This window comes from Rana temporaria, chromosome 4 (assembly GCF_905171775.1).
Source record: "Rana temporaria chromosome 4, aRanTem1.1, whole genome shotgun sequence".
NCBI lineage: Eukaryota > Metazoa > Chordata > Amphibia > Anura > Ranidae > Rana > Rana temporaria.
The window spans coordinates 401,049,243-401,066,632 of NC_053492.1; the positions used below are offsets into that span (position 1 = coordinate 401,049,243).

Sequence of the window (17,390 nt, forward strand, 5' to 3'; positions counted from 1 at the left end):
CTTTTTTTTTTTACTGTAACACCCCTTTAAAGTGGAGGTTCGCCCGGAAATACAATTTTCTACCCTTAGATTCAAGCTCATTTTGTCTAGGGGAATCGGCTAGTTTTAAAATCGAAGCTGTACTTACCGTTGTAGAGAGCGATCTTCTCCGCCGTTTCCGGGTATGGGCTGCGGGACTGGGCGTTCCTATTTTGATTGACAGTCTTCCCGACAGGCTTCCGACGGTCGCATCTATCGCGTCACGATTTTCCGAAAGTAGCCGAACGTCGGTGCGCAGGCGCCGTATAGAGCCGCACCGACGTTCGGCTTCTCGTGACACGATGGATGCGACCATCGGAAGCCTGTTGGAAGACTGTCAATCAAAATAGGAACGCCCAGTCCCGAAGACCATATCCGGAAGCGGCGGAGAAGATCGCCCTCTACAACGGTAAGTACTGCTCGGATTTTAAAACTAGCCGATTCCCCTAGACAAAATGAGCCTCAATCTACGGGGGGGAAAATGTTTTATGGGTGAACTCCCGCTTTAATCTCAGTGATTGCTCTCTAGTTGATTATATATTGTTACTGTCCGTTATTCTTCCACAGAAATATTGCAGTAAAGACAATTTCTGTGCGTTTCTCATTGTACTTACACTATTGCCAGAGGGGACTGAGGCTGTTATTAGGGTTGAGAAGCCAAGTAACAGACGGAACAAAAGCAGCTCCTTCGGGGGGGGGGGGGGGGGGGGGGGGTGTGTCTGTATCACTACACATATGTAGCTCAGTTTCCATTCCCGGAGAAGACGGTGAGCAGGTGACTTGTCCTTAAGGTTCCCCTAATGGGAAAGTTCCTTCAAGGACTGCGCAGGCGCAAACTTGCCGACGGAAATCTCCGAACCTCACTCGGCATCCAGGCTCATTCTTTAACATCCCCGTGGATTGGAGGATGTTAAAAAAAAAAAGAGCCAGGAGGCCGAGTGACGTGAGGCCGACTCTACACTTTCCTCGAAATTTACGTCGCCCTGGATGCCGGCCGAGGTTCAGAGATTGCCGTCTGCAAGTTTGCACCTGCGCAGTCCTTAAAGGAACTTTCTCGTTAGCCGGAACCATAACGGCAGATCAGATTGCGCCTGTGCAGGAACTTTCACGATAGCCGGAACCATATCGGCAGATCACAGGCAGGCAGGTGGTCGTCTTATTGCAGAACAGACATTGCATGACACTGCAATAACAAGCCTGTCTGCTCACTGTGTCAGGGGAACTTTACTTCTGCAGGAAATGGAGTGTTCCTTTAACTGCTGTGATTACATAGTGCCACCCATGGGGTGTATGGAAGGGGGAGGAGCCTGCTCACACATGTATCCATGGCATTGTCAGGCTGCACTCCCCCTTCACTCCCATCTCCAAATTGGGGCAAAAATACAAGCGGGTGGTGCAGCCCGAACAGAAGAAGAGCCCCCAGACTGTGTAATGAGGGGGGGGATTGTAAGGAATGACAAGGACGTGCTCTCCTGAGCATACATCAGTCTGATCTCCCATCACACACTATACAATCTCCTATAGATCTGTCACTGTGCAGTGCCTCTGATTGGATGGGTTGGTTGTTAGAGGTGTGCTCATATCTCACACACTATACAATCTCCTATAGATCTGTCACTACACAGTGCAGGGCCTCTGATTGGATGGGTTGGTTGTTAGAGGTGTCCTCCTATCACACACACTATACAATCTCCTATAGATCTGTCACTACACAGTGCAGGGCCTCTGATTGGATGCAGACTATATGGCTTGTTAGGTGTGTCCTCCTATCACAGCTCTGACCATTGTATGGCGTACTGTATATCCACCATGTCACTAGAGGGCGCTCTGCACCCCGCACCCCCCACAGTCACATGTCCGCTCCATGCGGCTCACCTTTGCCGGCGGAGATATTGCTGTAGCGGATCTGGGCCGGCTTATCCCTGTCCTGGTAGGCGCCCCTCTTCTTGCTCCCGCCGCTTCCTCCCTTGGGCACTGCCGCCATGATTCTCGCTGCGGCGTTATCCGGCATGATAGACAGAGCTCTCCACACGCACAGCTATCACAGAATCCTCGGCTGTACGGAGGATGACGATGGATGAAGCTCGCCCCTGTACCAACGCTGAGCCAGAAGCTTCCAGAACAAAACGCCGGTTGGAGGAGGGGCTTCCAGGACGTAAGGGAGCCTCTAAAGTACGTGGTGACGTTCCAGCGCGCCAAAGCCTTGTTTTTCCCCACCCAAAATATGGCGGCGGATGGGACTGTCAGAGTCGCTTCCGCCAGGGAGGGTCACGTGAGGGTTGGCAGGGTCACGTGGTCGTGTAGCTGTCATGGCTGATGCGGAGAACATCAAATCTCTGAGTGGTTTGCTGAATGGGATTGCTCAGAGCAGGTATTATGGGAACTCGGAGATTAATGAGGAGCTGCTGAAAAGGGAGCTGTACCCCGATCTGCCGCTAGATGAGTTCCGAGCGCTTCACGACAAGATGCAAGGCATTGTCAAGGTAATCATCATCATCATCATCATCCAAGGGTCCTGCCATGGCAGTGGTCAGCGGGTCAGTCCTGTTTTACACAGGCCTCAGCTTGTATAGAAGCAGTGTGACCACCAAACTTTGTTGAAGCTTTTAAAGTACCAGCTGCAGTGTGTAAATGTTGTACACAGAGCTTAAAGTTGTAAACCTCGGGAAAAAAAATCCCCTTCCCCTGCAAAACAAAAGCACAATAAAATTAAATACTTACCTTTAAAACAAAGCTGTTGGAGCAGTACCCGCACACCGATGTCACAGCCGACATCTTTCCTGGAGCTTCTTCAGGGTTCGCTCGCTACGGTGCTGTGATTGGCTGAAGGCGCGATGACGTCACTCCCATGCATGCGCGTCGGAAGCCACTGTTTATAGCACATGCTCAGAAGGAACGGCACCAGTGGACCAGTTTGCTTCCTCTTTTTAAAGCAGTTGTAAAGCTTTTTTTTCCCCTGAAATATTGATCAGATTTATACTTGCCTGCTCTGTGTAATGGCATAGCTCTCAATTGTCCCTGATTCGAAGCAATGTCCCTCTGTCCCTCTTTCGTCCTCATTTGTCCCTCGTTTTGGCCTGATCTATATAGTTGTATATAAAATGCACTTTTTATCTTTCCAAAAGTATTTCCCAATGCTAAACCTTTCATCAAATTTTAAAAGCCAATATAAGTTCCTTTCACACTGGGGCGTTATTCGAGCGAAGCCTCATCTGCTATCCCAATGTGCTGGTAAAGCACTGCTAAGACCCTAACGTTTTAGGGCATTTTGCAGTGCCTCAGTGTGAAAGGGTAAGGCCCCTTTCACATTGGAGCGGGAGCCGCGGTGGCGGTATAGAGCCGCCAAAAATAGCGGCGCTATACCGCCGGGATTGCCGCGGGAATCGGCCGCTGGTGGTGCGGTATTAACCCCCGCTAGCGGCTGATAAAGGGTTAAAAGGGTATTGCCGCGGTTTCCCATTGTTTTCAATGGGAAGGAGCGGTATACATGCCGCTCCTCTCACCGCTCCAAAGATGCTGCTGACAGGAGATTTTTTTCTCTCCCGCCAGCGCATCGCCTCAGTGTGAAAGCCCTCGGGCTTTCACATTGAGTAGGCAGTGAAGGAGTTTTTCAGGCGGTATAGCAGCGCTATTTTTTGCGCTGTATCGCCTGAAAAACTCCTCAGTGTAAAAGGGGTCTAAGGCATTTTTAAAGCGCTTTCAATTCATTTCAATGGAGAGGGGCGTTTTTTGGAGCGTTTTTTTCAGCGCCCAAAAGCTGCTCCAAAGATGCTGCTTGCAGGACTTTTCTCAACGCCCCGCCAGTTCAACGCCTCAGTGTGAAAGGGTAAGGCGTTTTTACAGCACTTTCAATTCATTTCAATGGAGAGGGGCGTTTTTGGAGCGTTTTTTTCAGTGCCCAAAAGCTGTTTCAAAGATGCTGCTTGCAGGACTCGGTGTGAAAGGGTCCATTGAGATGCATGCAGAGCGTTTTAATTGCGCTATTTTTAATGCTAAAACGCTGTAAAAACGCTTCAGTGTGAAAGGGGTCTAAAGGAATAGTAGTGGTAAAAATAAAGCTCTTGTGGATTTAATTAAGCTTTTTTTTTTTTGGTTAATTCTCCTTTTAAGGGGGTGTGGCAGGGGGCATGTCCTATGACTACATACGTTTGTTAGTAGGTGTTCCTCATTCCCATCTCAAAATGTAATGTTGGGAGGTATGTGTAATGGTTCTGCACAGAGCAGCCCCCGAACCTCTTGTTCCAGCACTCCTGACTCTTCTTCTCCTACGTGTGCCACCATAGAAAGCTGCTTGGCATGAACTTGTACGAGCTTGATTCTGAGTTGGCCTGTGTGTGTCTATTGACACACACAACAGAGCTCATCCCCACTTCCCCCCTCCTTCCTCACATGATTTGATTGACAGCAGCAGGAGCCAATGGCTCCTGCCGCTGCCTTTGAGTTCTATAAGGAGAGCACCGCTGCAGACGGGCACAGAGCTGGATCGGGAGAGGACTCGGGTAAGCGTAAGCAGGGTGAGGGGGCGATACAGGGACATTTTTTATTTGAATGCAGAAAATGCATTAAGGTAAAAAATATTGTGCTTTAGAACTACTTGTGGTGGAGTAAACTCCCATGCATGACTTTTACCTATAAGTAGTGGAAATCTCTCCTAAACCTGCACTGTTTAGGAGATATTTAATTTTGATGCAGCCGGTGATGTCACCGGCGCATACATTTTGAAGGAACGGCATACCTTGGCGTTCCTCCAGAGTCCTGTGCCGTAAAAGGCTGCTCCTGAGTGCATGCGTCCGTGTTAGTGACGTCATCGTGGCTCGGGCCAGTCACACAGCCGTCCCCGAACCTGGAAGGAAGACCAGATGAAGATGGAAGCGCCTTCAGCGGTGACAGCGCATCGGTGGAGGACTTTGCCTTGCAGGAGTAAAAAGAAAAAAAAAATACCGCTTTAACTATTTGTGCCCCGGAGTATATATGACCCTTCATCACTTAGCTATTTTTTGCAATACGGCACTGCATTAATTTAACTGACAATTGTAAAAAAAAAAAAAAATATGTACGTCCTTTTTCTCTTCCGTTCATGGACAGACACAGCAGCCTTTGACCTTAGGGTATTATATTTAGAGGTCGACCGATATTTCGCCTTTTTGAAGATATCGGCATCGGCCGATTATTATGAAAAATAGGCAGATTATCTGTCCGCCTGCCCGCCCGCTCGATCACCCGCTCGCTCGCTGCTGACTTTTTTTTTCTATTTTTAGTTTAGGAAGTCGGCAACCAACCAGCGGGCCTGTAACAGCCAATCGGCGGCCGCCGCTGCCGACATCCTCCACTGTAAAAAAAAGTCCCCTGACGTGCTGCGCTCCATTGCCTCTGCCTACAAACCCCAGAATGCAGTGCGGGCCGGTAACTGCCGGCCCGTGCTGCATTCTGGGGTTTGTAGGCAGAGGCAGGGCATGCAGCACATCAGGGGAGTGGAGGATGTCGGCAGCGGCGGCCACCGATTGGCTGTTACCGGCCCGCTCTGCATTCTGGAGATTGTAGGCAGAGGCGGGGCAGCACGTCAGGGCCAGAGACAAATGGAACTTTATTGTGCTGGGCTAGGAGATGGAACGGAGCCTGGAGCTCTCTGCTGGTGGGCATTGATTAGGTGGCAGTGAATAACATTGGGCTGTACAGGTGGGCACTGATGTGAGGCACTGATGAGGTGATGCACTGATGTGATGCACTGGTTGGCACTAATGTGATGCACTGGTTGGCACTGATGTGATGCACTGGTTGGCACTGGTGATATGCACTGGTGGGCAATGATGGGATGCACTGGTGCATTGGTGGGCATTGATGAGGTGGCACTGATGGGCTGCACTGATGTGGCACTGGTGGGCACTGATATACACTGATAGTCTGCACTGGTGGGCACTAATGAGGTGGCACTGGTGGGCTGCACTGGTGGGCACTGATGTGGAACTTATGGATACTGATAGGCTGCACTGATGGGCTGCGCCAGTGGGCACTGATGTGGCACTGACAGGCTTTACCCCACCTCTCCACCCTAAACAATTATCTCCTCCCCAACTCTCCACCCTAGGTTTTTTGAGATGAAGGAAAAAAAAATCGGCCTAAAATATCGCCCGGAAAAATCGGCAACACATATCGCCCGGAAAAATCGGCAACACATATCGCCCATCGGCCGCCCCGATTTCCAAATATCGGCATCGGCCAGAGAAAAACACATATCGGTCGACCTCTAATTATATTCCTTCCTTCCAGGAGAGACTAGGCAGAAAACAGCACTTTAAGTGTTGAAACACTTTCCTCAGTACAGCTCCTCCCAGGGGGTGTGGTCCCTTGGGTATAACCCACTCTCTGACTCAGCAGCTCCAGTTTTTTTCTGCCTAGCGTCAGGAGTAGACATGGCCTTCTGGAGTCCATGTACTCTGGAATTTTTTTGTGATTTTTTTTTTTCCGCTTTTATTTTGTTTTGTTCCTGCATTTTTGAATCCTGAGATTCTACTATCAACTGCCGACTGGGTGACAGGCTGGATCTCGATCCTTGTAGTCCCCCCATGCTCGGCCATCGAGCGTGTGCCGGCTCTCAGCTCAGCTCTGGGTCGTCCACGACATGCCCCGTTGCTCCAGGGGTGGCCGGGGAACTACATGTTCCAGGGCACACATATGACCGGTCTTTATGGCTTTGTCACAGTGTGTCTGGCCGACAGCCATGCCATTTAGCGGGTGTCGCAGGACGGGTAAGTAGTGGCGCCTTGCCCTGGCAAGGTGGTATGGCTGGTGCTTCTCTGGGGAGGTCGAATGAGGGTCCGCCCTGCTTTCCTCTCTCCCTTCCTCTCCCTCCTTCCCCATGCTGGGTGGCGGCTGTAAGGGGGGGGGGCCCTCCTGGGTTTTCTGTCACTACCGGGGACCGTGTACTGTGAGGTGCTGTTGTTTTTTGTGGGGGAGTTGCTGTATGTGCTGGGCTGTGTCTTTCTGCTGTGTCACTGTGTTTTAAACGCGTGTATGGCCACCATTTTGCCGCGGACGCGGTTTACATAGGTCGGCGGCCATTTTCTTGGCCCGCATGTTGTTTTTCCTGCATACGGCGGCCATCTTGGAAAAGTCTTGGGCTCTAGTGCCTGAAATAGCGCAGCAAAAGCCCGCAAATCACTTCCTGAGGAACAGCGCAGCCAGCACTTCTCAACGCTTCAGCTAACACTACAACCGGGTGGGTGGTGAGTTCCCTGGGGGCCCCCTGCTCTCTATTTTGCAGCCAGGAGGGTGACCAGTGGGTGTCTGCCTTGCAGTGCTAAGGAGGCATAAGCGGTGAGTCAACGTGGAAGTTTACCCTTAGTGCCCCTGCCCCTGCCGAGGCGATGACGGCAGTCCTTGAGGTTTCTCGCCAGGATTGAAGCGACAAGTGGCCAGAAGGGGGGTAAAAAGCGCCCCCTCCCTGCTCCTGCTTCTGGGGATGTCGCTGACACAGAATTGGGCCCTGCTATTCCCTCTGGCTCTGGTTCTGTCATGTCAGATGATGCAGGCTTAGCCCACGCGGACAGTGAGGATGACTCTGCTTCAGGGTCAGCGCATGATAAGGAATTTGTTGGAGCTCTTATCTCTGCGGTGCGGGATACTCAAAAACTTGAGAATTTGGCGGAGGCATCGGATGTGCCGGTCCCTTTCGGGTTCCGCAAGCCACCCCGCACCACAAAAGTGTTTCCTTGTGTTCCATATCTGGACAAATTGTTGTACAAGGAATGGGATAAGCCGCAGAAAGTTTTTGCTGCTCCAAAATACTTTGCGACCCGTTATCCCTTTAAGGAGGACTTTGAGTAAAGCCACCACGTTGCCTGTGGAAGGGGCTCCCGCCTTTAAGGACCCCGCAGATAGGAGAGCGGAGGCTGTGGCCCGCTCTATTTTCACAGTAGTAGGTTCGGCAGTGAGACCGGTTTTGGCTGGGACTCTGGTGTCGCAGACACTTACCGAACGGGCAAAGGTCTTGTTACAGGAGCTGGAGGCGCAGAATGCTTCTGAGACCTGTGTAGACCTGGCTGAACAGTTGGTTCAGGGCCTGAAGTTTGTCTGCGAGTCGGCCCTGGATACGCTCCCTTTGCTCTCCAGGGCCTCCGCCTACGCGGTGGTACTACGTCGCCTTTTGTGGCTGAAGTGTTGGTCGGCGGACCAGTCCTCAAATAGGCTTTGATGGATTTACCCTTTAAGGGTGAACGGCTTTTTGGGGCGTCCCTGGATGACATCATAAAGGATGCCACAGGTGGCAAGAGCACACTGCTCCCACAGTCTGGGAAGGGCAAGGAGCCTCGCCGTAAGCAAGGGCCCTCCATTACTACCCCCAAGCGTTTTTTTTCGCCTGCCCAGTGCGACAGGAAAAAGTTTTCAAGGTGCTAAGACTCCTGCTGCAGGGCAGAAGCGCACCTGGTACCACAAGCCTAACAAGCCTGCGGACAAACCTGCTTCCGCATGAAGGTCTGCCCCCGCTCGTGTCTCGGGTGGGGGGCCGGCTTCGCGAATTTGCAGCTCGGTGGAGGTCTCTTCTTTCCGACAGTTGGGTTTGCGAAGTAGTTTCCTCGGGGTACAAGATAGAGTTTCTCTCTTGTCCACCAAACAGATTTTTTCCTTCCAACCTCCAGCTTCCTCCGGATCGCCGGAAGGATCTGTCAGGGGCTGTCCAGGATCTATTGGTCAGGGGAGTGATTGTGCAGGTTCTCTCGATGGAACGGTTTTACTCCAATCTGTTTGTAGTCCCCAAGAAGGAAGGGGTCCGTCCAATCCTGGACCTCAAGGCCCTCAATTGTTTTGTCAAAGTGCAAAAATTCAGGATGGAGTCGATTCGCTCGGTAGTGGCAGCGCTCCATCAGGGGGACTTTATGGCGTCCTTGGACATCATGGACGCATACCTACATGTTCCCATATGCACAAAGCACCAGAGATTTCTGTGCTTTGCGATCGGAGAGGACTACTTTCAATTTGTGGCCCTCCCGTTTGGCCTGGCCTCGGCACCATGGGTCTTCACCAAGGTGCTCGCCCCGATTCTTGCCCTGCTGAGGCAGCATGGGATCGCTATCGTAGGATACCTGCACGACCTTCTCCTGAGAGCTTCCTCAAGCTCAGCGTTAGAAGAGGATGTGTCCATCACGTGTCAGACTCTCAGAGTTCGGCTGGCTTCCGAATATCCAGAAGTCAGTGTTGGTACCGTCTCAGCGGCTGGAATACCTGGGGCTAGTCCTGGATTCCTCGGAGGCGAGATTTTTTTCTCCCAACGGAGAAACCTCAGACACTACAATCTGCGGTGCAGCGGTTGTCGACCCAGAAGTGGTCATCTCTTCGATTCTGCATGAGGGTTCTGGGTCTGATGGTGGCCAGTATGCCCAATTCCACACCCGAGTGTTACAGAAGGAAATTCTGTCTCGATGGGACACGCTCCCTTCGTCTCTGGATTACCAGATTCGGATGAGTCAACTGGTCAAGTCCTCCCTGGTGTGGTGGCTGACGTCTCCGGTGCTTCGGACCAGGAAGTAGTTTCTGCCGTGCCATTGGACAGTGGTCACGACGGATGCCAGCCTCTCTGGTTGGGGGGGGGGGTGTTTGGGGCACCCAGTCAGCCCAGGGGCGCTGGACTCAGGAGGAGTCCCGCCTTCCAATCAATGTACTGGAGCTCCGAGCAATCAAGTTGTGCCTTGCCAGGTGGTCCCTGGATCTGCAGGACCGTCCGGTCAGGATCCGGTCTGACAACGTCACGGCCGTGGCGTACGTCAACCATCAGGGAGGCACACGGAGCTCAGCTGCAGCGATGGAAGTCGCGCACATCCTTCGGTGGGCCGAAAGGTCCGTTCCGGCTCTGTCGGCCGTGTACATTCTGGGAGTACAGAATTGGCAAGCCGACTACCTAAGTCGCCAAACACTAGACCAAGGAGAGTGGTCACTTCACCCGGAGGTGTTTCAGAGTCTGTGCCGAAAGTGGGGCACTCCAGACGTGGACCTCCTGGCGTCCCGTCTCAATCGGAAGGTGTCACGGCTCGTGGCCAGGTCAAAGGTCCCGTGGGCGGACGCGTCAGACGCAATGAATGAATGAATGAAAAACTTATAAAGCGCGGCGCATGCGAACTGAATCGCTTCTGGGCGTTGGTGGCACCTTGGGGTCACTATCGCCTAATCTACGCCTTCCCTCCTCTGAAGCTTCTTCCTCGCCTGCTGGGCAGAGTGGAAGCCGAGGGGATTACAACAATCCTGATCGCCCCGGATTGGCCACGCTGCTCTTGGTACGCTGACCTGGTGCGTCTGGTGGCAGAAGAAGATCTTCTGTCGCAGGGTCCGATCTTCCACCCTGCTTTACAGTCGCTGGCTTTAACGGCGTGGCTTTTGAGAGCCAGGTACTGAAGGACCGTGGCCTGTCAGGCTCGGTGATTTCTACCATGCTGCGTGCACGGAAGTCTATTTCACAAAAGATTTACCATCGTACGTGGAAGGCCTACATCTCGTGTGAAGAGATGAAATGGCACTCCCGTACATACGCGGTGTCCCGGATTCTGCTGTTCTTACAGCGTGGAGTGGATCAGGCTCTCGCCTTATGTACGGTTAAGAGTCAGATTTCGGCTCTAGCTGTTTACTTTCAGCGACCCTTGGAGTCCTCCACTGCCCCCATGGGACCTGAATTTAGTCCTCTCGGTGCTTCAAGACGCTCCCTTTGAGGACATTCGAAAGATCCCTTTGTTGACTCTATCACAGAAGGTGGTTTTTCTGGTAGCGATTACCTCAGTCAGACAGGTGTCTGAACTGGCGGCCTTGTCCTGCAAGGCTCCCTACTTGGTCATCCACAAGGATAAGGTGGTGCTGCGGCCGCAGCAGTCTTTTCTCCCCAAGGTCATTTCAGCTTTTCACATTGAGGACATTGTTCTTCCATCCTTATGTCCTCGGCCGAAAAACCTGAAGGAGGCCACTTTGCATTCCCTGGATGTGGTTCGGGCCCCACAGGTGTACTTATCTGCTACGGCTCCGTTCCGGAAGTCGGACTCACTGTTCGTGTCAGTGTATGGTCCTAAAAAAGGTCTGGCGGTCTCGTCAGCAACCATTTCTAGGTGGATCAGACAGGTTGTGCTTCAGGCTTATGCCCTGCAGGGGCGGGCGCATCCCTTTCAGGTAACAGCGCATTCGACCAGGGAGATCGGTGCCTCTTGGGCTTTCCGTCATCAAGCGTCTGTGTTACAGGTGTGTAAGGCAGCGACCTGGTCGTCAATCCACACCTTCTCAAAATTTTACAAGGTGGATGTGAGTGCATCTTCGGATGCCTCCTTCGGCCGCAAGGTGTTACTGGCGGCAGTTTAAGGTTGGAGTTCCTCCGTTGAGAAATTCTGGCTTTGTTTGGGGTGTCACTAATAGAGCTTGGTGGTATTGTTCATATTATTTTTTGTGATATAAACAAAAAAGACCATCAATTTAGAAAAAAACAACAATATTTTTTACTTTCTGCATCCAATAAAAGATGTAAAAAAATCTAATTTCTTCTTCAGTTTAGGCCAATATGTATTCTGCTACATATTTTTGGTAAACAAAAAAAAAATCCAATTAAGTTAATATTGATTGGTTTTGTTATAGCGTCTACAAACTATGTAATATTTTTATTTATTTATTTTTTACTAGTAATGGAGGTGATCAGCCACTTCTAGTGGGACTGCGATGTTGCGGACAGTCGGATACTAACTGACACTTTTCACTCTTTTTGGGGACCAGGGACATTAATACAGCGTTCAGTGCTAAAAATTTGCATTGTCACTATACTAATGACAATGACTGGGAAGGGGGTTAACATCAGGGGCGATCAAAGGGTTAACTGTGTGCCTAACTAGTGATTTTGTGTACTGTGGGAAGTGCTGTTACTAGGGAAAGGCATGGATCCCTGTCCTTGATTTGCAGGAACACAGGATCCATGCCTTCTGTATTGACAGAATGGCAATATGTCTTGTTTACATAGGCAGACCGCCGTTCTCCCTCGGTGCCGATATTCCTTGACATTTTACCAGGAGTGTGTGGACTTTTTCTATCTACTGTACATGGACCTGCTGGGGATAAACCCTATTTGGTCTGAGTTTATAAGGTCAGCTATTATTTAGTCTACTGGACTAGTGCAGTACTACATTTAACCACAAGATGGAAGCAGAGAAATTGCAAAAGAAACAGTGCTGAAAATAGAGCGGTATGCCTAACGCCTGTCAACAAACAAAACCTGTTTATGAGCCAATATAATTAACACTGCTTACCTGTAAAGCTTTCTCCTTGTATATAGTAAAATACTGATGACATCTTTATAAAGGAGCTTTAGAAACAGGGCAAAAGGGAGAGACACTGAGAATAGTAACTCTTGAACAGGTTAAACTCGAGTCAGGCTTTATGTTTTCTCGATATCCGCCGCTGTAATCCCTGCGACAGCAGAAAGCTGGAACAACATTTGTCTGCCCTCTTAAGCTGGGTATAAACGTTCATTTTTTTTTTCCTGTTTTTTTTTTTCCAGTCAACCAAACCAGCGGCTTCACAGAGTTATTATTTTTTTTCATTCAAATTTAAGTTTATTTTCAATAAAATAAATACATACATTTGTATTAAATTAGCAAGAAATAAGTCAATAGCACACAGAAATATAATAATTTAAATACATTTCAATTCATAATAATCATTCCTGTCTTATTAACTGCCACTTTATATCTATCCATCCTATATGCTCTACACCATGTGGTGAAAGTAAGGCAGTTCACATAAGCTAAATTAAAAGACTATTTCAAAGTAATACTTTAAACTTGAAAGAGAAACAGAATATTTTCATATATCAAGGAATTCCTAGGTCTAGCGTTATCACACAATAAGTTATATAAGGGATAAAACTAATTGAGTGTACCAGATTAAATTACTTAGAATAATTAAAGGATAAGATATCCGGAGTGCATCAACCTCTCCAACACCCCTAACGGGAACTTTCTGTGTCCAAGAGGTTGAGCAAAACCTCCAATCCTCCCTCCCTCCCTCCAATAACTATTACTGGAACTCTCCGATAACCGAAAACAAATTTTCGGAATCCCCATCAAATCTAATTATTTCAAAGGTTTGGTAGAATCCTTCAATTACTTAAACATAAACTTATCTTTTCAAAGTAAAACAAACTGAGGACCAAAAATCTTAAGGATTCTATCCCCAGAGATAAAATAATGAGATAAAACCTAAGAAGAATCAGAAGAAAAAAAGAAAGAGTGACAAAAGACAAGAGAGGAAGTGAAAAAAGAAAGCCAGAAGAAAATCAGGAGAGATAGAAAATTAGCGTGCCTGCCATCTACCAGCATCGTCCAAAAGACACTGATGTCATCAAAACCTTCACGGAGTATAAGTTATCCCCATGTATTCCAACCAAGGTTCCCAGATTTCATAGAAAAGAGTAGACTTATCCAACATGGAGCAGACCCTTTTCTCTTGTTCCATAATCCATGTGACCTTTCTTTTCATATATAGGATGGAAACATTAGTCTTTTTCCATGCAGCTGTGAGTGTAATCCTGGCACCTGTCATAATATATAAGATGAGTTTTCTGGTAACCTTGGAAGTTAGAGGTAACATTCCGTTAAGTAAAGCAATAGTAGGAGATTGATGCAGGTTACAGCCTGTGACTCGTCTGATTATATTGAACACCTTATTCCAGTAACCCCGAATTTTGGGACATTCCCACCAAATATGTATCATAGACCCCAATCCATGGCAGCCTCTGAAACATAGGGGAGAAGTTGTCGGATACATAGAGGTCAGTTTGACGGGAACTAAATACCATCTAGTATAAATTTTTATGTTCGCTTCTATAAGAGAGACATTCACATAACCTTTAATGGATCTGGTATAATTCTTATACCAGTCCGACAAATCCCATTCGTTATTAAGTTCCTTTTCCCATGCCAGCATATGGGGCAATTTGGTGTCATTAGTAGCAAGTGAATTATATATAATTGAAATATTCCCCTTCCTGGACAAACCCTGATCACATTTACTTTCATAGGGTGTCAAAAGTCCAGATATCGAGTCGTTATCCCATAGGCTTTGAGCGTAGTCATGTAGTTGAGAAAATCTTAGTTTTTCTGAAACAGGAAGGTCTAGCTTGTCAATAAAATGTTGCTCGGGGAGGGGACCCGAACGAGAAAAGAAGCGTCCTATACGATACAACCCCTTATCATGCCACCATTTAAAGGAATCTTTATCAATTTTAGAAGTAAAGAATGGGTCTATGAAAATATTCGATAAAGACCTACCTTTAGAGATTAGAGAGGGATTGTTTTTAAGTGAATCCCATAAAACTAAAGTTTGAGATAGAGTCGGAGATAATATAGAAGGCCTTTTCTTGGTATGACTCCACATTAAATCCTCTATCGTTAGATTCGGAATCGCCTGTTCTTCGATGTCTATCCAATCAGGACGTTCATTTTTAAGAAAAATTTCTGATAATTGCGCTAATCTCGCTGATTGGTAGTACCATATCAAATTAGGCACACCTAGACCGCCTTGTTCAGATAAGTTATAGAGAGTGCGAGATGGAAGGCGTGGACCCTTGTTGTTCCATATAAACTTGGTAATTTTGCCTTGAAAGGATTTTAGTTGACTTTTGATTATCGGTATAGGTAATGATCGAAAGAGATACAAAAGCCTAGGGAGAAGAGTCATCTTGACCGAATTAATTCTACCAATCCAACCTATATTCTGAGTACCCCAGTCTTTCAGATCCTTCTCAAGTTTTCTATACATAGGGGGATAGTTGGCTAGATATAAATTCTGAATATTGGGGGTCAAATTAATGCCTAGGTATTTAATATAAGAGGCGTCCCATTTGAATCTATAACGTTCTTTCAGTAGAGAAACAGTGGACTCAGTAAGTGAAACATTGAGGGCCCTGGATTTGGCTATGTTTACAGCAAGACCTGAAACCAGAGAAAATTCGTCCATAAGAGAGTATACTTCGGGCAGGGATGTTTCTGGTGCAGTCAAAAAAAGTAAAAGGTCGTCTGCAAATAAGGCGCACTTATGTTCCTTTTTGGCACATCGAACACCCCTGATATTTGCATTTTCACGAATAGCTATAGCCAGGGATTCAATCACAATTGCAAATATCAGGGGAGATAAAGGGCATCCCTGCCTTGTACCTCTACGGATCTCGATAGATTCTGAAAAAATACCTTGAAAGCGTACTTTAGCTTCAGGGGAATAGTAAAGTGCAGACAGGATACCCATAAATTTAGCGCCAAACCCCCAATGGTTCATCACCTTGAACATAAAAGGCCAAGACACTGAGTCAAATGCTTTCTGAAGATCTATGGAAAGAAGCATACCCTTCTGACCAGTATCACCAGACCATCCTGAGTTCAGTATAGAAATCAGATCAATAGCTCTCCTAACTTGATCCGGACCTTGCCTCCCAGTAATGAAGCCAACTTGATCTTTACTAACATATTGACCAATGAAAGAAGATAACCTATTGGCCATTATTTTAGTAAGTATCTTAAGATCGTTATTGATAAGAGATATCGGTCTATAGTTCTCCACCAGGCTATGATCCTTTTCCGGCTTAGGGATCACCGATATATAAGCCAAATTGAGTTGTCTTTCTATAGGATCTCCCTCGGTCATGTGGTTGAAAAATCTCACCAAATAGGGCGTTAAAATGCTTGAAAATGTTTTGTAATATGAACTCGAAAATCCATCAGGTCCCGGGGCTTTATCTAATTTTAGGTGTTTAATCACTGTCGATACTTCCTCAATTGAAATGGGAGCCTCCATCACCTCTGTATGTATTTCAGACAATTTAGGAAGATTCAGATTGCTAAGAAAATCATCTATCCTCTCTGAAGAAGAATCCTCAGAGGTATAAAGCTTAGAATAAAAGTCATGGAAGGCCTCCATTATTCTCCTAGGGTTTAGGGAGAATGAACCGTCAATCATCTTTATTTTAGGGAGAGTTCTTGATTGAAATCTAGGTGACAATTTATGTGCTAGCATTGGACCTATTTTATCTTAAAATTTATAGAAATTAGCTCCAGTCCATTTTATATCTTCCCCCGCCTTAGTCGTAAGTACCAGGTTCAGAGCAGATCTGGCCGCATCAAGTGCCTGAGTAGGAAAGTTATGAGGATCAGTTTTATGTTTTCTACACAGGTCTAAATAGTTGATTTCCAGTCTTTTTATTTCTAGGTTCTTCTGTTTTTTGAGGTTAGCGGCCAATTGTATTATTTTGCCCCTGATAGAAGCCTTGTGAGCAGCCCACAAAGTTTCAGGGGATACTGTATATCATCTGTATCATTGTGTTCAAAATATTCTAGAAGGGATTTCTCAATATCCTTTATTAGGACAGGATTTTTCAAAATAGATCTATTAAGTGTCCAATGAGATACTTTAGGAGAAGTATCCTCTCTCCTTAGTGACAAAAGAACCATTGAGTGATCCGACCAGGAAACATCAACTATATTAGATTTAATGGCTGCCGGGACGTGATGGTTTGATATCAATATATGATCTATACGAGAGTAAGACTGGTGGGGGTTAGAATAGTGAGTATAGTCTTTAGTTCTTGGGTTTAATTCCCTCCAGATATCAGTCAGTCTGTTTTGATGTAAAATACGTGCTACTTGTAAACTAATTTTAGTCGGTCTGATGACCTTATCGGCTTTAGATTTGGATTTGTCCAATCCAATGTCGAAAGCCAGGTTAGAGTCTCCTCCCATAACAATAATTCCCTCCATAAATGGACGGAGGGTATCAAGCATCTGAGTGAAAAACCGCTTTTGACCTCTGTTAGGAGCATAATAAGAAACGAATGTGTACATTTTTTCGTCAAGAGTACCTTTTATCAAGATAAACCTACCTTCCGGGTCTCCATATTCCTTGATCAAGTTAAAATTACAGTATCTAGAGAACAAAACGGCCACACCTTTAGTTTTGTTTTCCGCTTTAGCTAGAAAAAATAATGGATAGTGAGCATGCATAAAAGTGGGGTTGTATCGTTTAGGGAAGTGGGTTTCTTGAAGGAAAACCACATCTACATGAAGAGATTTGTAAACTTGAAGAGCTTTGCGTCTCTTAATAGGAGAATTCAACCCCTGAGTGTTGTGAGTGACAACACTAAGGGGTTTAGATACATCATTTGATCCAGCCATAAGTCTTGTCTACTACTATGGTTAGGCAGGACCGCAAGGATATCATCTGTAACACCGTTATTACGAGCAATGGCAGGCAGGCTAAAGAGAAGAAGAGGGCGAGAAGGAAAAAAGGGAAACAGAAAGAAGAGGCAAAAAGACAAGAATAAAAAAACATACTGCACAACAAGTCACTAAATCGTGCAAGGTCAAATCGTG

General features: G+C 47.2%; 2 protein-coding genes across 2 annotated transcripts in view; one reads left to right on the forward strand and one right to left on the reverse strand.

Annotated features, from left to right (window-relative positions):
* Positions 1-2,177, reverse strand: part of CCT4 (chaperonin containing TCP1 subunit 4) — a 29,132-nt gene extending 26,955 nt beyond the window's left edge. Inside the window, exon 1 of the mRNA XM_040351206.1 lies at positions 1,894-2,177. Within this exon, the coding sequence (XP_040207140.1) occupies positions 1,894-2,029 (136 nt within the window). The 5' untranslated portion in view covers positions 2,030-2,177. The remainder of the gene's footprint in view (positions 1-1,893) is intronic.
* An 82-nt stretch (positions 2,178-2,259) lies between these two features.
* COMMD1 (copper metabolism domain containing 1) overlaps positions 2,260-17,390 on the forward strand; it is a 266,194-nt gene continuing 251,063 nt past the window's right edge. The window contains exon 1 of the mRNA XM_040351208.1: positions 2,260-2,501. Within this exon, the coding sequence (XP_040207142.1) occupies positions 2,328-2,501 (174 nt within the window). The 5' untranslated portion in view covers positions 2,260-2,327. The remainder of the gene's footprint in view (positions 2,502-17,390) is intronic.